The 22,923-nt window shown below is 48.4% G+C and overlaps 2 protein-coding genes across 4 annotated transcripts in view; one reads left to right on the plus strand and one right to left on the minus strand.

Annotated features, from left to right (window-relative positions):
- The first annotated feature begins 515 nt into the window (after positions 1–515).
- n4bp2l2 (NEDD4 binding protein 2-like 2) lies at positions 516–3,734 on the plus strand. The gene is made up of 6 exons (XM_030109226.1): positions 516–610; positions 1,409–2,328; positions 2,410–2,534; positions 2,964–3,052; positions 3,130–3,206; positions 3,292–3,734. The coding sequence occupies exons 2-6, from the start codon at positions 1,409–1,411 to the stop codon at positions 3,473–3,475; spliced, it is 1,395 nt and encodes a 464-aa protein (XP_029965086.1). The 5' UTR covers positions 516–610; the 3' UTR covers positions 3,476–3,734.
- The window catches only part of mettl16 (methyltransferase 16, N6-methyladenosine), a 37,788-nt gene continuing 18,429 nt past the window's right edge, over positions 3,565–22,923 (minus strand). Inside the window, exons 1-10 of one of the 3 annotated variants that reach the window (XM_030109224.1) lie at positions 22,251–22,279; positions 21,790–21,925; positions 13,029–13,216; positions 12,302–12,442; positions 11,726–11,841; positions 11,261–11,403; positions 9,452–9,521; positions 8,288–8,377; positions 4,635–4,802; positions 3,565–4,463 (exon numbers count right to left, since the gene is read on the minus strand). In XM_030109224.1, coding sequence (XP_029965084.1) covers positions 3,990–4,463; positions 4,635–4,802; positions 8,288–8,377; positions 9,452–9,521; positions 11,261–11,403; positions 11,726–11,841; positions 12,302–12,442; positions 13,029–13,216; positions 21,790–21,917 — 1,518 coding nt within the window. In that variant the 5' untranslated portion in view covers positions 21,918–21,925; positions 22,251–22,279 and the 3' untranslated portion in view covers positions 3,565–3,989. Of the gene's footprint in view, positions 4,464–4,634; positions 4,803–8,287; positions 8,378–9,451; positions 9,522–11,260; positions 11,404–11,725; positions 11,842–12,301; positions 12,443–13,028; positions 13,217–21,789; positions 21,926–22,170; positions 22,284–22,923 lie in introns of those variants that run through there. The other 2 variants (XM_030109222.1, XM_030109223.1) reach the window with 2 other exon arrangements.

Genomic DNA, 22,923 nt, shown 5'->3' on the forward strand with positions numbered 1-22,923 from the left:
TTTAGAGAGCATGCTGTGCATTGTTTGTGTCTCCAGAGAGGATCATATGAAGCTGGCAGAACTTTGGAACCACTTCTCAGTATTTGTCTCCCATTAGTACAGGTGCTATTCATTTTTGGCCACACGTTGTAGGTTTGCCTCTTTCACGGTGTGAAAAGTTTCTGTCCTGTTGTTCCTCTGAGCAACTGCAGCGATGAGTGAAGGTAGAAACAGTCATTAAAATTTGTATTTGAGAACAGATACTGTTAAATTGCTCAAATTATTTTCAGCTACAGCTCAACGTTCTGCTGTGAAAAGGGAATAAAACAAAGGGAAAAAAATCATCAAAGCACAAGTATCCATAGATAATGCTTTTAAAAATGTTTTTTAAACTATAAGCATCTAAAAAGGCAACTTTGATGCGTATTTTCCCTCTGCTCGATGAGCGTCTGTCAGCTGCAGTACTCTGTGCTCCCGCTAGTGGCGCTGTCGGACTCAACCGGCCTTTTATGAGGAACAGAAAAAGTGTGACGTCACTTCCGTAAACAAGGCACCTGAAATGTGGAGCTCGTGCACCGGGCTGAGTTTGAATGCTGTTTTTCTCTCCTCAGTCCTGCTCTGGCGGTGAACGGTAAGAAGCCACGAACACCGACCGTCACGCTTTGTTGGTACCTGAGCTGTTTCATCATTAACTCGCATTTCCGCCCATAAAGGCGCGTTTGGACTCGGCTGACCAAGAAATGTGGGATTTCTCTGAAAGCTTCTACATGTAAACAGTCAAAGAAGGGACAGAACTAGGACAAAACCACTTTGATAACTACGTATTGGTCAATTTGCTCATTAAACAGGGTTAGCTACAAGGTTAAGCTAGCTATTTGGAATTTATTAGGTGACTATTACAGGAAAGGACAGTCAACAATAATGTTAAACAGAAGTTAATGTCATGGCATTTAAAGTCTGCCAAGGTGAGGAAAACATCGTTGGAGATCCGTTGTGCGGTCTCAGTGAAGTTTAGAGCTGTTCTCAGACTCAATAATCAAGTCTTCATCACTTCCCAGTCACTGATGCAGATCAATGAAGACACGCTTTGTCTTTTCAAGGATTTGAAGCAGTTGGCTTGAAATCGTTTCACATTTGGAGCCACACATATTTTGGAGTGATCTTGAGTGTTTATCTTAACCATAATAACTTTTACCTGAATACTCCAAATTTGATATTTTCCTGACATAGAACCAGATAATTGCTTCACCAGTTTAAAAAAAGGACAAATTATTATTGGAACTTTCAATAAAGCAGTATTTGCAGATCTCAAATTACAGTTTAAAATATTTTCAATCACATGTGATTTATAGATGAATGCTGAGACTGGTGTCTACCTGTTGTCCCTTGTTTGTTTGTTTTCTGACTGTATTGTTCTGTTTGGATGCAGATGTCTCAACCAGAATCCTCTCTGACTCCGGATCCCACAAAAAATGAGCCAAACGCCCAGTGTCAGAGCAGCGAGAGCAGCAGTTCAGACGGCAGCGAGAGGGAGCGAGTGTTAAAGGAGGTCGGCCTCACCAGCACGGCGTTCATCGGCCCAGCTTTTCCACCTCAAACCGACGCCGTTAAATCAGACATCGAAGACTCGCTGAGTGAATTTTACAAAGAGCTGAAGGAAATTGAACCTCCTGACAGTGCTGAAACGGGACAAGACGACCCGCCTCTGAAAACGCCTCCCAGTCCAGACGCTCAGGATGGACTGGAGGAGAACGACGTCGACACGAGACGCTTTGACGAGGCAGACGGCTTCCAGAAACGTGTTGGGCGGAAACACACGTGGTCTCATTGGTACCAGAACGAGCCTTACTATCCCAGAAGACCTCGTCCGGAGTTTAACTCTGCTCCACCTGAGACAGGACCACCAGACTATAGATTTCCAAGACCGCCATTCCCTCACCACCCTCCGTCACCTGCATCTCTACATCCACAACATCCTCCAGCTCCTGTGGATCCTTCCTTTGGTCATCCACGCTTAACCAGCCACCCTCCACACGAGCCGTACTTCCCCCCTCCGGATGGTTCCCGTCACCCGTCCTGTGACTTTCACAGAGATTCTTCTGGACACAGATACGAGCAGAGACTCGGCTCTGATTCACATTCGGATCCAGCTGCTGTCAGCTGGAGCCGTCAGGGAACTGAACATGAGCGCTCTGAGCACTTTCAGAGATTTGATTCGCTGGACGACGTGTGGGAGAGACGCCACCACTCCCCGACCCGCGACCGTTACCACGATCCCTCAGCCCACCCCGACCTCGTCCTCATCCTGATGAGGGGGCTGCCCGGGTCTGGGAAATCCACACGGGCCAGGTGTGTGTTCATTTGGTTTTCGTTCTAAGTTTTTGTGCTTCGAAGATGTTTTTAAAAACCTTTGGGACCTCTGTCTCTCAGGGAGCTGCTCTCCACCGGTCCAAGCGGGGTCATATTGAGCACCGACGACTACTTTGCAGACGACGACGGATACCACTTTGAGCCCGGCCTCCTCGGCGCGGCGCATGAATGGAACCAGCGCAGAGGTGAAGGGGCTCATGGGTTTTTTCTGTCTGAAGGCTTTATTCCTGAGAAGTGTTAAAATCTGCAACTTTTTGAGCCTAATTTTAAACACATGGGTCCAGTCAGATCAGCTTTAAGCAGAGGAGGCAGCTGTAAGTCTGCTTCTCCTCCACCACCAGTTTATTTTAGTTTCAACATTCCTCTTGCTTTCTCACCTTCCATTTTTTCCCCCTTTAAGCCTTTCTTTGCTGTAACTCTTTGAAAATTATAAAGAATTTACATGGTATATTGAATAGAATCATTAAATGTTTCTACTGCTGCTGGAGAAGGACGTGACTCATGGCTTTAATAACTTCATGATTTACTGCTTCAGCTTTGGTATTTCTGTATTTCATATTGTAATAAATGAAAAGTTTTAAAGTTATTTAATCTTTTTAATATCATTGTTCCAGCTAAACACGCTCTGTTCGACGGCTGCTCTCCCGTCATCATTGACAACACGAACCTGCAGGCCTGGGAAATGAAGCCGTATGTTCAGATGGTAGGAGACGACCCTGCACCTCCTGCCGTCTTCAGTTAACTCTTTAATCCGTTTTAATGTGGAACCTATCGAAACAGGCTTTGGAGCGAGGATACACAGTGGACTTTTGTGAGCCTGAAACCAGCTGGAAGTTCGATGCGTGTGAGCTGGAGAGGTGAGGCTCGGTTTGTTTGTTTTGCTGCTGTGGATTCATAAATCCGTCTCCAGACGCCAAGCTGCTTTCTTCTTCTTCTTCCCAGGAGGAACAAACACGGCGTTCCTCAGGAGAAGATCCTGCAGATGCTGGAGCGTTTCTCCTCTCCCGTCTCGGTGGACGCCGTCCTGAACTCAGAGGAGCCGTCACACGTGCAGCAGCGCCGCCGAGCGGATCGAGACCGCCGGCCCCCCAGGACCCGGGCCAGGACCGGGAACCAGCATTACTGAGCAGGGATTATCTCAGCCGAACGCTTCGACTTGAAGGACATTTTTTATACTCTGGAATTTTTCTTAATATATTACTTTATTGTACATTGGAGTAAAACCCAACTATTTTTCACTTTCATAAGTTTTACATATTTGATGAGAAGAATATTTTTGTATGAGATTTATTGGTAGATTGATTTCAGTTAGATTTATTTTTCTCAGTGTAACAAAGTTGCACTGGTTTGATCAGAAATAAAAATCTGATAATCTGGTGACACTTTTCAGTCTCAAATAGTAAAATACTGTGACGATTCAAAACAAAACCAGTCAGAATTTAAAAAAAAAAAAAATTTATTTCAAAAATTTGACAGTTTTGGGGACACGATACTGGTGTACAGTGTGAACACAGTAAAACCTAAATAGAACCGGACTAAAAACTGCTTCATAATTGTTCCACAGTTTATCAAAACTTCTCCGGACGAGTCCATAAACAGTTTAAAACTGGCGCAGCGCCGTGAGGAGCTGTGCTGGCGGTTCAGGACTTGGAGACGGACCTCAGAAGCGTGTTGTTCAGGTAGGTGCGCAGCTGGTTCATCAGGTCTTTGTTCTGTCCGTCCACCCAGTGCAGCTCCACCAGCACGTCCGCCTCCTCCATCTGCACGTTCAGCAGACACTTGAACAGGAAGTTGAGGGTGGAGGTGGGGCTGGGCGGGGGCGGCGACAGAGACTCGTCCTCCCGCTGTGGTTCTGCGTCCGCCTCTCCCCCCTCGGTCGGTTCCACCTGTTCGCTCGGCTCGGTTGTGGCGGAGCTCCTGGCCTCGGCGCTGCTGCTGATGACGGGTGGAGGCGTGGCGGCGGCGGCTCCAGCGCCGTGGGGAGCTCTGGGAAGCTCTCGCAACTGACGCGTCTGCTCTCGTCTCTTCTGCCGGCCGTGGATCCAGGTGTTCTCCACAGCTGTCAGGAACAGGCTCCGCTCCTCGGTGCTGCACGGCAGCCGCTTGTGCAGCACCTGCAAAAAACAGGAAGCATCCGATTCATTCAGAGGCGGCCTGGACACGACTCTTAACTTATTAATCACTCTTAATGAAGATTAAAGGTTAAATAATAAGATGAGATAATAACGATAAAACTGAATTTGAATGGGACGCATTTTGACGTGGAGCATCTGTACTGAACTCGCCTTCAGCTCGGTGAGCGTCTTCTCCAGCAGAGACGTCACAGTGTCCACCGGTCCGCTGCAGCCCGCCGCCGCCGCCTTGGCCTGGAGTTCCTTCACTCCCGCCTCCGGCACCGTGAAGGACAGCGGCTTCCGGGACTTCTCCAGCTTCCGCTTCTTACTGGGAGGAGACTGAGAAAACAGAGACAACAGCGATCAGACGATCCAGAACTGGGATGAAGGTTCAGGCTTGCTGTCATGTCGAGGTCATTCCTCAGAGGGAATCAGCCCCGGACGTTCAGCCAGAACATCTGAGTGAGTTAAAATCAAGAGGCAGACAGATCTAAACCAGACTACATCAAATACTGGTTCTCCTCCTGATAATCCACTTTTTAATGTGATTGAAGTAATGAAAATGTGACAGATCATTGTTAATGCACCTTTTTCCATTACAATCAGCCTCAAAGTACACTGAAACTTTATAAGTACAGTAAATCCAGAGGAGGGACCGACTGGATACCGGTCAACAGTCGCTGAAATGTTCTAATCCTGGTGTAATGACTCGTGACGAGAGCAGTTGAACTGAGTCTTCTCTCCAGTTCTCCTGTTTGAATTGAATGTAGCTCCTCAGTGTTTCGCTCACTCCAAAAACTGCTTTCAGACATCAACAGTCAGAGAAAAGACTGGAATTACAATAGAAAATCAAAAAATCCAACGTGAGGAGCACAGCTGCCAGCAGGGGGCAGTGTCTAAGAAAGCATTTTAAAATAGGAAACTCACAGTAATCTTCTTTTTCCTCCATATTTGACACATTTTAACAGTTTCATTTGAATTCAGTTCTAAAATAAATTGCCTTTAATGCTTATAAAACTCTGGACAGTGGTTCTGAGCGATGGGGAGATAATTCACTCAGATGTCTGTTAGGTGAGGATTGTAATCCATTTCAAATCAGTTACATTTGAGATTCTAAACTTTTACTCTGTTTTAATTCAGTCTTCAGTAAAGTTGATTGTTTTATTTCCTTCGAACACGCTGACTCACATTTGAATCGTCTTGATAAGAAAAAAAAAGTGAAAGTGAGGAAGTTCTGTTTTTCTGGAGGAGTGAAGGTCAGATCAGGATCAGAGGATCAGGAAGTCTCAAAGTTCAAACAAACCTCAGCACTGCCATAAAAACGATGTTTATCAAATCAGATTTGACTGATGAAGCAGAAATGAACCACCAGGTGGAGCTGAAGCTGCATCAGCTCTACCCAGACCTGCTGTCTGATCCTGTAAGGTCACAGCGTCCTGGCGGTGGAGGTCACCTCCGAGCCGTGTCCCTGCTGCCCGGGTGGAGCTCCTGCTCCTGGGTGGGAGCGAGGCGGCGGCCCGCCGCAGCACCAGCGGGTGGCGACGGAGCAGACGACATGGCCGACTGACCTACTGACGGCAGACTGTGACCTTCAGGCTGAAAGTTTCACTTCCAGCTTCCTTGTCTTTCCTCTCCGAGACATTCCTGAGCGTATCTCCTCTGAATCTGCTGCTCCGAGAGGAAACGGCTCCTCCGCCTCTATCAGCCGATCATCTTCAGCTGGAGCGAGGCTCCCGTCTGGATCCCCATTCAGGAGACGGAGACTTTTAATTACAGCGCCGACAATAGACGCCGCCTGGTCTGGCGGCGTGTTGGAGCTTCTTTCACGTCTTATTGTTTGTCCCAGACGTCTCTCCCCCTTCTCCGCCTCTCCTCCGCCCGCCGTAAAGCCCCACGGCTCATCGTACAGGAAAAGGAAATCAATAAAACGCATCAGGCCAACCCTGCCTGCTTGTACCCGGCATCCTTGACACACATCTCTCCGCACTAATACATCATTCAGAAACATAAAAACAGAAATACAGATACACAAAAACACAGACAGAGACACACACACACGGATTTAGAGACAAAGGGCAGAAAATCCTCATGTCCAATTTCACATGTGCTGAATAGCTTCCTGCTCTTCCCCTCTATTATTAATCCCACTTATCCACTCTCACTCCCCTGCTCTGAACCTCACACACACACAGGCAGACAGACAGACAGACACACACACACACACACACACACACACACTCTCTGAGGGCCGGTGACAGCCTCATGGTAAAAACCTGGCTCGCTTTCAAAAGCAGACGGTGTGAAAACCTCAGAGCTTCCAACAAGAGCTCTTCATTTCAGAGATTATGTTCAATCATCATCTTGACCTAATGAAGCCATCCACACTCAAACACACACACATACACACACGCACGCACACACACACACTAAGGCGTTGCCTTTACGCCTTCAGGCAAACACAGTGAATCGTATTCTGACCAGCGATCTGCTCCCAGGCCTGCACGGTGCTCCCTGACCCCTCCTCCTGCCGCGGGGCCTATGAGCAACAGCCAGCCTGAGGCTCCGATAAACCAACACAACAGTCTTCTTCTATTGTTCCTGCTTCTGCTGTGTGTGTTTCACTGTAATAACACCAGAAAGGATGTCCCTTCCAGGTTTATGTTATTGCAGTGGAAGCGTGAAGTGGACCGCTCACACCCTGCAACACATCGGCGGCTCAGAAAGTAGGTCCCTGCCTCCAGATGTGCTCTGCTGCAGGTCGATCGACCTCGTGCGAGAGTGAGACTGCAGAGCAGAGAGCCGTGAACGCACCGTGCGCGGGACCAGACGGACCGCCGAGCCCTGCGTCCGCTCCGTTCGTCAGCGCAGACGTGGCTTTAGAGACGCTGCTGAAAAACACACCATCATCATAAAACACCCGCTGCGCTGCGCCGAGCAGAGCAAACGCTGCAGACGCTGCATCACCAAACTTTGGTGAATTTCTAAAAATAATCTTTCCAAGAAGTAAGACGGGCGAACGCTGGGAGCCTCGGATCAGTGAATTATGCAGCTGCATGTGGTGAAAAACACCGAGAAGCAGATCCAGCAGTGGCAGGAATCTGCAGGCTGGCGTGTTAATGAGGGGTTAAAGTAGGTCGTATCTGAACCGCATGTCACATACGTTCTCTTCCATATGTAACATTAATGAACACACACACGCACGCACGCACGCATACACACACACGCAGGCAGAATCATGTAGTCAACCATACTGAGCAGCAGAAACTTTGCACACACCGGGTCTGCCAGCAGCTCCCGAGCGTAAAGGACAGAGGATGTGTGTGAGTGTGGAGGAGGAGGAGGAGCAGGAGGAGAATGTAGGCCAATCATTCTGCTTTACTGCCTCTGTGCTGAAAAGGCCAAAACCGAGAGGGAAAAACAAACACAACAAAGCGTCTCCATCACAGAACCTCCACCTGTTCCTGTCTGCGTCACGGTTTTGGGTTTTTTTGTTCCGTGTGTGTGTGTGTGTGCGCGTTGCCGTCTCCATCTCTCTCTGCGTCCCGGCGAGTCAGCAGTGCAGCCAGAGCGCACAGAACCTGCCCTGGAAACTGTTGCCTGGCTACAGCATGTTAGAAATCACATAAACATCTCCCCGGAGGAGGCAGTAAGTGCAGATAATGGAGCGGAGGGAGGCGAGAGGACGGAGCAGGGTGGGGCGGGCGGGGCCGGGGCTGTGCATTATTCAGGAGGAGCAGGAGGTTTTGGGGAAACCGAGGCGGGTGGGCGAGACTCCACTCGTGTTTGGTTCTCAGTGATCGGCTGAAGCAGAGGTGTGAACTTACCGGCACGCTGACGTCGTCATAGAAGCTCCAGGCCAGCGCCCAGCGCATGGTCCGGCCCTGGCAGAACTCCGTGTGGGTCACTTTAGGGACCTGAGGGAAAGCAGCAAAGAGAGGCAGATCATGGGCTTCAATAGGCCTTCATGTCTCCTGCATGGCTTGATGCGCTTTCTTGAAATCAGACAATTGTTCTTGTGTTTCGGCTGTTTTCGACTTTCGAAGCGCAACTTTTTGGAAACACTGCGGTCTGCTGTCATGCAAACGTGGAAAACACAACTCTACTGGAGCGCTTCGACGGACATGCAGACGATGGTCGTGGTAAATAGTTCTGTATGTACATTTGTTACATTTGTGGAGAAACATTTCTTTCTTCTAGCAGAAACTGACCGAGCCTGAACTTCACAGCATATTGTTCTCTGTTCTCACACAAAAACCCATCTCTCAAATAAGGTGTAAAAAGCGGATATCTGGTGTGAAAACAGAGCCGCCATCTAAGAGGAGGTCACTTGGATTCACATAGACACTCCATTCAGGCACATTTTCTAAATTACCGACGTGAGGAGAAAAGACGACGCTGCAGATGAGTAAACAGAGATAAGAGCATTAGCATATTAACTGGAGCAGGTTTCTTTTTGCAGGCGCTCCTGGAAACGAGGCGTCGGGTCTCTCTCCTGGACGGCTGCCAGCGCGGCACTCCGACCGCCTGAACCCTCTGGTGGGGGGGGCTGCAGGCCCGGCAGGTGCTCCGGGTTGCGGCTGGCACCGGACCATGGCGCCGGTCATGTGCCGGGTTATTAGTTCGGCTAATGACACTAATGCATGTTTGCTACAGAGCGGCGTGACTCAGCCACGCACCGCTGACAGAAATCAGCTCGTTCACGGCTCATCGGTGCCGCATGCAGGGGAAGCAGCACGGAGATCAGAGCGTTCCTCCGTCAAGGCTTCAGATCTACAGCCTGAACTCTGGACACGTTGCAAACGGACTGTACTTCTTACTTGAGATCAGCTCAGAATAACAGTGTGAGTGGAAATACATGAACACAGGAGCATTTAGATTAAGGAACGATGGATTATATGGATTACTGTTGGAGTCCACTGCTGTAGAGCTGAGCCCGCCATGTTTGCTTAATGTGTGTTTTTCTGCTCTGGCTCTCGTCAGATACTCACCCCTTGCTTCCTCAGCTCCTCTTTCAAAGGCGCCAGGCTGCACTTCTTACCCAACATGCAGCTGTACCACCTGCAGGAAGGAGAAGCAGCGTCAAGCCAACGTGTGTGACTGAAGGGTGAAGGAGAGAGAAGCTCCATCCGGCAGGGCAGAGGAGCAAAGGCCCGATCAATAACCTCCGCTGCGCTGCCCACTGCTGGTGATCAATACTCAGCAGAGACAAACACATCAGGGAATCGGCGCGGTCAATTTACCGGACTGGATGTTTTCTCTTTTCGATGCCGATGATGTGATCTTTATTCAATCACCGCAGCTTGAAAACACGCAGAGGCTGATTTAAATGAAGGTGAAAAACCGGTGATTTTTCACATCAAGACGAAACGGGATGAGTTCAGATCAAAGTCTTTGCTCTGTGTCTTCTTCACTGTCAGGTTTCAGCCGTCTGGATTCCTGCTGCTGAAATCCAGCCGAGGAACCACGATCAAAACAAGAATTCACACCAAGAAAGGCGCAATTACAGAAAGCTAACAGGAAAACAATCTATGTTTTCATACTTTGCAGATGTTCCGTCTGTTTTTACTGACAGGAGATGGTTTTATTGATATAAACAGCAACAGATGCTGCATTTTCTTCTACTCACGACAGCGACGATGTGGCTTCAGTGCAGATGTAAACAGACTGGACTGTAAAAACAGTCGGTCGTTTCTCCAAACCTGGCCGAGACACGAGGCGTCTCCTCCTCACCGCTCAGCGGCTGAGAGGCCTCAGACATGCAGCCAGGTTTGGGGCGAACAGGAATGCTTGAGGGGGGCGAAGGGGGGCGGGCGTCGCGACATGTCAACCTCATGAAATATTGACGAGCTCTAATATTCACAGATGTTCTCTGCTTTTCAGCACAGCGGGGAGGAACAGCCGGAAGAGATTCCCTCCTCAAAATCCTTCTTTTTTTTTTGTTGCTTCCCTAACAGGGTGAGCAGCTGCAGCAGCTTCAGGATTCAATCCTCCTTCTTCACGTTTCCGAAGCGCCGGCTTGTGATTACCATCTTCCTTCCGAGCTGGTAATTTTCAGGTCAATGGTTCGGCGGGTGAGGAGAATCACCTGACTTCCACCGGGCCGCGGCGCTCCGACAGTAATTACCCTCCGCTGGAGAGGGGAGCGGGGTGGCGAGGTGCGCCGTCTCACGGGACCAATCCGAGCAGGCTGGCGGCGTTTCCATGGACACCCGGAGGCGCCGGCGTCCCAGCACGCTTTTTGGGGAGTGACAGCCGGCGCCGCTCGGTTTGACTGCGGAGTCAAACCCGTTAAACGGGACGGCGCTCTCCGCTCGGTGCACGAGCGTGACACGAGAGCAGGCAGGTGTTAACGTGAGCGCCTCTCAGGACGCTCGGCGTTCCACTGGAGCGACCCGCGTGCACGTGAGCGCACGCATGCACGCACACACCTCTCTGCAGGAGGCTGAGCAGGTGCAGCTTGTTTAATCAGTTTCGGTGGCGGCGGCAGCACGCAGCCCCCCCTCCCGGTCTCGCTCGGCTGCCCCGGTGACAGCCCTGGTAACGGGGGAGGGCGAAGTGACGGCAGCCCCAGAGACCCCCACCCCCCCACCACCCAAACACAGCTGTTCCCGGCGGGTTCCCGGATACGGCTCGACTGCCAAAACCGTTCCGGCGGCTGAGGGTGACGGCTCCATCGGCGTGCAGCCACCCATCTGCTCGTTTCACCGCTCAGCGCCGCTGCAGACCTCCCGGCCGCCGGACGCCGCCGGACGCCGCCCGGCTGCAGTCCGAGCCGGAGTCCGGGCGCTTCTCCTCACCGAAGGCGCTTCTTCAGCTGCAGGCTGTCGTGGATGATCCTCTTGACGAACTCCAGCTCCCCGCCCTCCGCCATGATCTCCGTCACCCCGCCCGTGTTCACCGAGCTGGGGGGGGGCCGCCGCGAGTTCCTGGAGTTCACCCCCTGAAGGGAGCACCGGGACAGACAGAGATTAGGAGCAGATCCTATTAGGACGCCGTCGGCGGCGTGTAAACACGCCGTGTTTTAAGCTGGACCCGCTCGGCGCTCCGTCCATCCATCTGCGTTTACTCCACCTTCTAAAGGTGTGTGGCACTGACTAGGTGCACAAATCTGACAACCTTCCGTATTGTCAAATAGTTCAAATATTGTTCTTTGAGTTCTCCAAAACTTCACATTCCCCCCCCAGTGGAAAGATCCCTGAGCATTTAGAAACACACTATTCTGGAGTTCTGGATAAAAACCCTGTGAAATGTGAAAAGTTCACCTTGGCTTCCAGCTGGTTGGCGAAGAAAGGCGGGTTGCACATGCAGAAGTCGTAGACGATCTCCGTCTCCTCCTTCAAGGCGTCCATCAGCAGCGTCTTCTGCGGGACTTTGACCACTGGAGGACGGAAACGTTGAAGCAATGACTGAGAAAAGCTCCACTTTTTGTATTAAGACACCGGAATGACAGAGTAGTCGTGATTTCTGAAGCTTTCGGTGGAATAACATGTCAACCAGACACTATTTCATAAGTAAAACATTTTTGCTTTCTCAATTTTCATTCTCGTCTTTTTTAAATGCTCAAAAATAAACCAGCATTGTTTTCTTTCCTTCCTCCACCCATTAGAATCTGACAGTTTCTGCCTGTGAAGCTGCTTCCACCCTAAACACACTCTGGAGCTCTGCTCGCCATAGAACCCGTCATTAAAATGGAAATGCAGGAGAAACGTCACACCTGATTATCAGGGAATACATTTATCCTGGGGTCTTTACGAGCGTGCACAGGCAGCTGCTGTTTAGCCGCGGTGGATTGGTGGTTCTGGACAAACCGTCGCTCCGGCTGAATGAAGCCCACGAACCTTTAACGAGCTCCGACAGATTGTTCTGCTCCACGTTTTTGGTGGCGTAGTCGAAGCAGATGTCGTCCACCTCCGTGGCCAAGAAGTACCAGCCGTTCATGGTGGCCCCCAGCAGGGGGTAGATGCAGGACGCCCCGGTGCCTGAGGAAACGCCGGCAAACGAAAGGCGGAGTCACGGTGATTGATCGCGGCTGTGATTGGGAGATATGGAAATGTGCAGCGTTGTTTAGATGAAGCGACTGTACTCGAGGAAGAGAGGTCCAGGAACGTGACGCGGCCCGTTTTTAAAACATTATTTGGGATGTAGAGGACATAATGGACATTAAACGTCAGCTGCAGGAGCTTTTATTAAATCACTGGCCTCTAACGGAGACCAGAGCCGCTTAATTCAGACAGAACCGACGCCTGTTAGGGAGGGAAACGGCGTGTGGTGATCCATCAGAGAGCAGACAGCGTCAGTCTGGGTGAAGGTTCAGGGTCACCAATAAGAGGCCTGACACACACACACACACACACACACACTCTGACATGTGGACAGGGATTTTCTGTGATGAGCTCTGGGAACACTGGGACTGACTGGAAGCAACATGTGACGTTTCCTGAGCCGCCGCCGGCCACGTCGACATCGAACGGCAGCGGCTGGATTAACGCTCACGTATTGTTAGGAGCCGTCCGAGGGCCGCCTGCGCTCTGCCGTGATCTCAGGACCCGGCAGGCGACGCCGTACCGATGTCAATGCCGCGGCGCGGCTGCTTCTGGCCGTCGGTCAGGTCCTCCACCCAGTGGATGTAGTTGAGGCGGAGCGGCACGGTGGGGATGAGGCGCTCCAGGGGGATCTGGATGGTCAGGCCGAAGTCCTCCTTCAGCAGGGTGCAGGTCAGCGCCCGCACCGCCTCCGGCTCTTTGAAGTTCACGCTGTGGGGGAAAGACGAACGAGGCCGAGTGAATAAAACGCTCTAAACGCCGCCGCGGATCCGGCCGGCGCCCGATTAGAGTGAAAATCCAGAAACAAACGAAACACATCAAAGCAAGCCGAAGCCCGGTCCAGGGCCGTCATTTGTTTGTTTACATCTAGAATAAATGAAATTCTATCAGAAAAGCTCAGTTCAAAGCAGAGCTTCATCCAATGACAATTTTTTTTTTTTTTTTCCCCCTCTGAAGAAGCTGTGTGGAGGCAGAATTTCTCCTTCAGGACGGTTTCCGTCCACTGACTTGCCGATCCTCTTGTTTTGCCGACGCAGCGACCTGACAGCAATTCATCAAGCAGCTCTTAATGCAGCACTTAATTAACCCTGCGGCCCTGCAGCCTCTCGCCGCCCTCCGTGCTGCACGCCGCTACCCCTCATCACACTCGCCTCTTCATATCTCAGCGAGGCCCGGCCTCCCAGCGTTCACCTCAGCCTCCACTGCTGCCTTCCAAAACTCAACTCAAAACTCTAAATCCCTGTGCGAGAGGAGGGAGCGGCACAGACACACTCAGCTGAGCGACAATCATCAGCCATCAATCCACAATCCAGCCGACTGACGGCAACCACTTTCACGCTTTCACTAAGACTTGGACCACCCAGTTTTTACCCCCCCCCCCCCCCCCCCCCCCCCCACCTCCCTCCAGTGGTTCCCCCATCTTCCCCATTCCCCCCCCCCCCCCCCCCAACATGTTTAATGATTTCAGCTGTCACACGAACAGGCACGAGCGCCTCAGACAAAACAAGTGGGCGAGATCGGGATAATTAAAGCTGTGCAGAGAGCTTTCGCACCTCGGCAGAAGCAATTAGACACATCCTGGCGACGGCAGCGTCTGGCGCCTCACAGGTTCGACGGAGCTTCACCGTAGAACAGAAAAGAAGAAGAAGAAGGAGAAGAAGAAGAAGAAGAAAAAAAATGGCTGTGGATGTTCGGGACGGACCTGCAGCTCAGAGTCTGAGTGACCAACCCTTCATTTTGATTTTCCAATTACACTGAGATAAGATGTTTTTCTTTTCCCTCCGTCAGGATTTTCAGCTTCCCTTCACAGCAAATTAAAGTGCATCCAAATTTCCATTTATTCAGCCGAACGGGTGCAAGTGAAGACCAGAGAGCCTCAAACGCTCCAGACAGAAAAACACTGCTGGATTATAAACACTGTACACAGTTGGAACACTGACACACATACACACACACACACACAAGTGTTTTAAAGTCCATATTGAGGCTGATGGATTCACTATCCTGGCATAATAAATGTATATTGATGTGGTTATTATCTTCTTTCCACAAATCAATGTCTGAATGCCAATAGATTTACCATTAATTTGTGAAGTGAAAAACCTCCTTTAGTTGTTGTGCTGCTGAACAGTAGAGAAAGAAATCTTGATTTTTATCAAGTTAATTACAGAGTTTTACCTCAAGGCGTTGAAACATCTGAGGTTAGAGTTTCAGTGTTTACAGAGAAAAAAGGTAAACTGAACAAAGAGAAATTGGCAGTTTCTCTAATTTCCTCTAATTTAATAAACAGATTCAGTGTCAAAACCGGTTTTAAGTAACGTTCTACTAGCTGATCATCATCATATAAAAAACACATTGTCCTGAACTAGTTCCCACCTTCTGGCGGCAGACCTTCAGAAACCTTGTCTCTTTTAATGCACAGCACAGACAATTCACATGAATGGTAGGGCAGGCAAGTGGGGGCGCTGCTGCTTGAAGGTCACCACCGGCTGGCGGCAGACCGCCAGAAACCTTGTCTCTTTTAAGGTGCAGTATGGGACACGGTCAAGGGCCTGTGCAGGTCTACAAAATGCCATCTTAAGCACCACTCACAACTGCAAGTAATTGTTACCAGCAATGCCATTCTGTCTAATGAATATATCTAAATTATATATAGTTAAAAGTAAGCAACTGTTAATCTATAAAGAGAGAGTCTTACTGTGTGATGGGGATGTAATGGAGTGGTGATGGCAATATGTATCTCTACACCAATGCAATGTCTTACTTAGTAAGTATACGTCAATAAAGAAGAAAAATATAATAATTATAATGATAATAATATTAATAATAATAATGGTAGTCATGGTATTAATAACAGTAATAGATATGCTTATGTATTTATATCTTCATGTATGTAAGTATATATAGCAGTGAAGGGAAAAGAAAAAAAAAAAACGGAACTGGATGTATACAAATGTAATATGAAATATGAAAGGGATGGGGCTTATAAGTTTATACTTCTTCCCATTCCTTTTGAATATATTTTTATATGTATGTCAATTGTGCAACAGAGTGGCTGTACCAATACGGAAGCATGTATTCAATAAACTTCATTCATTCATTCATTTAACCATAAAAACACACTCAGCACGATTTAAGAAAGAATCCCTGAATCAACTGGAGGCTTGTTTCAGAATCAAACACACACTTTGTAACACCACATCATGTTTTTGTTGTCGGGTGCATCAGGACTGAAGTCTGTACATGTGTGTCATAGTAGGAACATGAAAGTCACAGGAAACGGCTGAGGTTTGCATGTTCTCTCTGCGTTTCTGGGTCTTCTCTGTGTCTCTTCCTAAAGCTTTTAAAGCTTTACTGTTCCGGCACACAGGCACGGCTGGATGAATGTGAAGTGGCGGGAATTGACTGTCCTGCTCAGAGGACTGACCTCTGACCCCAGCAAACTCTCCTCATGATGACCTGGGAGAGAGACTGACCTTTGACCTTCTTGTCCATAAACATTTAGCCGCTATACAGAATGAATGGGCACAAATTTCCTCCCTATACAAAGTATGTTCTTCTTTCCTGTCAGTCCATGATTTCATCACAGCGTCGTTGTGATTTTGGTGAGAATGTCTGAAGACCAGGAGGTGAAACGGCCTCTGAGCTGCTGCCAGCCGCTTCTCTCTGCATCTCATTCAGCAGCGATAACAAAGACAAACGACCCTCGATGAGATGCAGTTCACCTGTTGGCTCCCGCATCAATCTTGGCTCCCGGTCTCTGCTCCTAATGAACACATCAGGTTAATGGCTCGGCTTCAGCAGCTGCCGGCCCCGGAGAGGAGACCGCCGCCGCCTGGCAGCTCTGAAGAACGGCGACTCCGCCGAAGACGGCTGCACTTTAAAAAGAGTCCCGAGTTTCAGGGAGGAATCAGGCTAATGAGGTGAAGGGATGCATCAGCATAACGCTCACACTCTCCGGAAATCAAGGCCTGCGCCGCACTGCCCCACGCCACGCCACGCCCGGCAGCGCTCAGATACCCCGCCCTCCCTCCGTTCTCCTCAGAGGCATCATTAGATAAGGATCAATATTCAGGCTGCTCAGGCCAGCCCGCTATTTTTAGCCCCATCATATCCGTGTGTGTGTGTGTGGATGTGTGTGTGTTGCAGACCGATCACTCCCATCAGCAGCGCTGCGAACGCCACATCTCCATGGCAACCCCACCTACCGAACAGATGAAGGGGAGCACGCAAATCCGGCCACGCTGGAGCAATGGCTGATGCCAGGAGTAGCGCGAGCGGGAGCGCGCCCGCCGTCTACGCCTGCGACGGTGCGTGGGTTCACCGCTGCGTGCGTGCGTGCGTGCGCGCGCCGCCGGCACGGCCGACGGGACTCGGCGTGGGACAAACCTGGAGCCCGGAGCTGGGAAGTTACGACGAGGAAAGACCCGGGAGCGAGCTGGAGGAGTCGGTCGAGTCCGGAGAGGCGAGGAGGAATCAGGGCTGAGGAGCAGGAGGAAGAGGAGGAGGAGGAGGAGGAGGAGGAGGAGGAGGAGGAAGAGGAGGAAGAGGACTCACTGCTGAGACCAACAGCTCCGTCCGTCTCACTCCATGATCAACATAAAGCGCAGCCGTCCGCACAGCGGTGACCTTCCAGTCTGCGGGGGAATGTTTTGTGCTGATTAGCAGTAACTCCTCTCATGTCAGGTGTATTTTATTTATTCTCTTCTTCCCAGACGTGCTGAGTTGTCACAAAACCAAAAACTGGCTGTGAATTTTAAGATGAACAGAATCGTTTCTGAGCTCATTTTCCAACACAGAAGATGTGCTGATGCTGAACGGACGGACAATTAGGATCCCAGAATGAAGCGAGGCGCAGGCTGGAATGTGTTCTGCTTGTTTTAATCACCATTATTATGCTGATTAATGAGGTCCATAAATTAAATTTTTAATCGCCGTCCTGCAAAGCTGGAATGCTCTTATGATTATATTATTTTAGTTTGACGGCTGCAGAATCATAAATAAATGTATAATGGCTGAAGGCTTCCATCGGTTTCTCAATGTTGCTGTGTTTTTAACCCGACTGAGAAGTTCATGATGGACTGGAAAAGCTCATTCTCAAATTAAAAAATGAAAACCCGGTTTGTGCATTTTTAATCAGGTTCCTCTGGATCTCACCCTCTCCATCACATCTGCACTCCCCTCCTCATTACCCATAAACCAACACAAACAAACCAACATTCAGACTATTTTGCTTTTTTTGGCCCACATTTGGATTCCATTAAAACCCGTCTGTGGTCTGAGCTCCTCTCTCCTCGCCACTCGCTGCTATCAGTCCTCCGCACCGCCGCGCTCTAAATGAGGAGACTCGTATCTCTCTGGAGGACTGAGAGAGTGTCTCCCCAAGATTAACCCCGCCGCCCCCCCCAAAACTCCCTGCTTAAATACTCAAAAACCCACAAGATGAATTCATTGAAAAATATAAAAACAGCCCTAATCCCTCGGCTGATGGGACGACGGGGGAAGACGAGCCAACATCTCCGCAGACATTCAGCAGGAGCTGCAGCCGCACGGAGCGAGGCGCAGATCCCGGACACCCGTTCAGGCCGCTGGCGGAGAAATAACCCTCACAGGCTCCAGCTTTCTGACTGCTGCAACAGTTTTAACCTGTTTAAAGGCCTACAAATTAAATAAAGGACTTTGAAAGAAAGTAAAGAATAAAGTGTTTGGTTTCTTTGGGATTTGAAGATTTAAACACTCCTGAAGAGTTTAAGGAAGTGAGAAGCTGTGATGTCATTTCCTCTCAGTATTAAGGGTCATTCTTCCATGTGATGAGATCCGACAGGGAAAACAGAACGGCTCCAATACAGCGAACTGATCAAACCGATTCAAATCACAGTACGGCACTTTCCAGATACGACGTTTCCAAGACGCTTATTAGAAGACGAAAAGCAGACTAGTGGACAGACTGTGACAGCATGATAGAAAATATTCATATATTCTACTTGGACAATATTTAATGTTTAATTTAATGGGCGAATGTCTGATTTTTAACCTTTTTAAACAATACAGCAGATTTAATTTCCAAAAAAAAAACAACAGGATTAGCTGAAACACTAAAGAACTGTGTGTGTGTGTGTGTGTGTGTGTGTGTGTGTGTGTGTGTGTTCTGTGAATAGTTGTGTTGGATGCAGACGTTGTTTATGATCACTGCTGTCAAACCCGTTTCCCTTTCCATGATCAACTGTTCTTTTTTGTATCTCCTCATGTTTCCGCTCGCTTTTCATCTAAATTTTAATTCCATGCAAAGCGTCTAATCCGAACACGCCCGGCCCTTTGTCGTCGTCTGTCTGTCTGTCAGTCAGAGACGTACTGACAGACGCAGAGACGCGACACGCTGATAATTAGCAGCTGTCACAGCCGGACTCCGCCGCCTGCCCACACACGCCGAAACACGACTGGCTGGTCACCTCGCCGTCACAGAGACCGGCCCACACCGATGTGTTCACCATGGCACGCAGATGTTCACACTCACTGCTGCAGCACCCCTTCCCACCTTCATCTGCGTAACACACACACACACACGCACACACTTGCACACACACAAAACACTTCTACCATCAGCCGCAAACGTCTAATCGGATAACATATTGGACAACTGCAGGATAAATACAACAGTGAAAACTTCCTCTATAGTGCTGTGTGCTGCCAGAAGAAACTTCAACTCACAATTGTATGAGCATGCACACACACACACACACACACACACGCACGCACGCACGCACACAGACGTAGACTCACACAGGAGCTCCGAGCTGCTCATGCACATGTTGGACATACAAACAGACAGGAAGCTTTCCGGTTCTGTTTGATCGACACACTGACCCACTTTAAGCTACATTAATGGTTCGATTCAGTCTGATAACAATGTGAAGTCCCACTAAGACACACACACACATACACACACACACTCACAGAGTGGATATAAATGAAAGTGTGGTTGTGTGTTCACGCATCACGTGCACGCTGCTGCCCCTCCTGCTGCTGCCAGCAGCTGAATGAGCAGGAGCTTCACAGCGAGTCGCCGCCGCTGCTGCTGAATTTGCTCCTGTGAGCATCACCGACAGAAAACTGGTGCATCGGTGGAAATAAAAGCACAACATGACCCAAAGTCTCTGGACATTGTAGATTTTCCAAGTAAGTTTTTGGATGTACAACATGCTCCATTAAAGGGCAACTTTGGTTTTTTGACATCAGGACCTTATTTCTAGGTGTGAGCATGCTCATATACTCACTCAGACAAACATTGTGCAGCACGGAGTCCTTCAGAAGTTATTTAGATCCAACCGATGTAGCCGCACTTAGCGGGGGCCACGGCAAGGGAGCTTCAGCGCGGGACATAATCTCTGCAAAATTGCTCATTTCGGCTATATTTTTTCATCCATCCCCAGTGTTATCAGCTCGTCTACCGTCTTCAGGTGGGTCAGCTCAGCTGACGAGCTGACAGTTTTCACTAACTTAGCCACAATTAGCTCGGATGGGAACGTCGCAGAGCTCCTTTCCCCAGCAGAGAGGCACTTTGGCTGGGCCTCGGCTGTCACGTCGCGCGGGCGTCTGACTTCCAGGGCCGAGTTGGTCCGAGTCGGGGCCGAGGTGGGTAAACGGCCCGGAGCTTGCTCCACGGAGTCTCCGGAGGTCTCCGGAGACCCGCGGTGAGGAGAGACATCCAGGCGGAACGCGGCAGGTCCCTGCGCGCACTGCGGCACGCGTGTGGTGCGGCCAGGCCGGCCTGGAGACCTCCAGAGAGAGCTGACCCACCTGAAGACGGTAGACGAGCTGACTTTATGATAACACTGGCGATGGATGAAAAAATATAGCCGAAATGAGCGACTTTGCAGAGATTATGTCCCGCGCTAAAGCTCCCTTGCCGTGGCCCCCGCTAAGTGCGGCTAAATCGGTTGGATCTAAATAACTTCTGAAGGACTCCGTGCTGCACAATGTTTGTCTGAGTGAGTATATGAGCATGCACACACCTAGAAATAAGGTCCAGATGTCAAAAAACCGAAGTTGCCCTTTAAATTTCACCTTCATGGTGCGTGGAGGCAGCAACTCTTCTTCATTTAGGGTGAGTTTTACAAATAAAACAACAGAAGAGCTTAAATTCATCATTCACTGATCATCTTTAACAGCGACTACGGATTGTGTTATATCTCATATCAGAAGCTTTACACGTTTTTAATTTGTATCAGCTCAGAGAAAAAAACAGCTATAAAGACGTGAACTTTCCGAGTATTCGTAATCTGCCGTTACAGTACTACTGCTGTTGATCATAATGTCCAGTGTCCTTTAACTAACCATCTGCAAACATGGAGAAAAGACCATTTAAAGATATGGAGCAAATAATACTATTGATAGTACATTTAAAATATAATCGCTGGGGTATTTTTCAATATAGTGATCGTATGATCTTCTCTTTTGCTGCTAAAGTAAATAAAAGAAGCAGAGGCTCAAACCAGCTGAAATGGATTTCTGTAATCTCACATGAAAAGCTTTATATTTCTAGTCTATAGTTGTTTGTTCTGGGATTGGCAGGAACAAACTGTTAATTTATACTGACAGTTGCATGTTTTCAGTGAAAATGTTCCTCATATTGATCACAGTTTGTTTACAGTAAGGTTTACAGTAATCTGGAACATAGAATTCCAACACTACCCATTAATCTCTCTTAAAATACTTCTTGTAGATGTTGTTCAGTCTTTATTGAACTCTTCATTATTCTTTTTGTTTCTGTTGTTCCAAATTAGTTCCAGTAATTGAGGATTTTTTTTTTTCAAACAATGTGTTTTATTAAAGAAGACTCTAAATGGTTTTCTTGTCCGTTTAGTAAGAAACCACTATGTGCTTTCGTGGCAATCAATTTGGGAGTGAGGAGTTTGTTAAATCAGGTCCATAAAGCGATTTTAGGGCAGAAATCAGTTTGGTAGAACACTGATAAGCTCTGCATTGATCAGCATGTGCATCAATCTCTCAGTCCTCTGCCTCAGCCATGAAAGCAGGAGCTTCTTCCACCACTTCAATGGATGCATGGATCATGTGTTTCTGGACTGTGTAAGCATTCTGCAAACAGGAATAGTGTGTGGTTTGGCTTCAAGCAGTTGTGTCTGATTTCCATTTGTTTTCAACATTTTAAATGAAACACAGCAAAAGCTGAACCGTCATACACAGTACTGGTGTTGCTTTTCCAGCAGTGAAGAGGGCAGCTGGGTGCTGCTAAACAGTGATCCTCTCTCAGGTCAGGTACTCACACAGGTCTCCCTGCCAGGCTGGTGTGCACGTGCTGCTGGAAGTCCGGGTATTTTGAAGCCAGGTAAGCAAAGTCCGGAGGCTTGTCCTTATACCGGTTCCGAGGATGCATGGACCGATTGAGAGCCATGCTCAAAGCTGAGAACCACCGGAAGACAACACGAGGAGATCAAGAGGGACAGTCAGCATGGAAAATACACTCAGTTCAACTAAGACACGAGTAAAACGTCAGTGAACATCGCCCACAGAAAACTTCTGCTGTGTCTAACGCACTGGCAGGGCACTTATCTTACAGAACTTACTAAAGTGACTAACTTGATGTTTCAAACTGGTCCAAAAACTAACGAGCAGCTGGTTTAAAGCTAACGCGTCCTCCTGCTTACCTTCATCTGCTGCTCTTTACACGGATACGCCGACTTGTGACAAAAAGCACGTTGGACAAAAAAGATCAACACAAACTCACGTTGTCAGAACGTCTCTGCACTCTGCAGCCCACTTCCTGGATGCGTCTGACGTCACCCCGCCACGCCGTTGCGCCTTGACGTCACCGAGACGCTTGTCATGGAGACAGTGAACGTTGAATTTGGAGAATGTTATTTCGTTAAGCTAAAAAAGCATTGTGACAATAAAAGAAAGCAAACACACAATAAAAAATCAGCTCAAAAGCTTAAAAAAACAGAATAAAAAAATACAGGAAAAGCAAGGTTGTGTTTTAAAAGCTAAAAACATTCATGTTTAAAAACACAACATACTTAATAAATTAAAGAATGGAAAACAGTCGAAAGACAAAGACATGGGCATTTTTTTATTCTGTAGTTACTTTTGAATATTGTGGTGACTGAAATAACGTTAAAAACTTTATTCCTAGATACTCTTTTACATCAGATAAATTTAATATGCTATAATGAACATTGTGGTTTACTCTATTCAGACTTTTTAAACTTATTTTATGGTAAGTATTATTATTAATGTATTATTTTAGTAATTAACTATTACTAAAACTGCATATCTATCCTTTTAATAAATTGTGATTTTGTCAGTATTGAGAAAAACATTCAATAACTGCCAAAAATGTGTTTTTACATTATCAGGTAGCTCTAAAAAAATAAAGAAAAGCTATAAAAATGGCAACGAAT

The sequence above is a fragment of the Salarias fasciatus genome, chromosome 14 (assembly GCF_902148845.1).
Source record: "Salarias fasciatus chromosome 14, fSalaFa1.1, whole genome shotgun sequence".
Classification (NCBI taxonomy): domain Eukaryota; kingdom Metazoa; phylum Chordata; class Actinopteri; order Blenniiformes; family Blenniidae; genus Salarias; species Salarias fasciatus.

What these genes read in the sequence shown, in the direction of transcription:
- n4bp2l2 (XM_030109226.1), top strand. Translation starts at nt 1,409, where the DNA reads ATGTCTCAACCAGAATCCTCTCTGACTCCGGATCCCACAAAAAATGAG. An exon ending in GGGAAATCCACACGGGCCAG is followed by an intron (nt 2,329 to 2,409) that starts GTGTGTGTTCAT and finishes TCTGTCTCTCAG; the next exon opens with GGAGCTGCTCTCCACCGGTC. An exon ending in GATGCGTGTGAGCTGGAGAG is followed by an intron (nt 3,207 to 3,291) that starts GTGAGGCTCGGT and finishes TCTTCTTCCCAG; the next exon opens with GAGGAACAAACACGGCGTTC.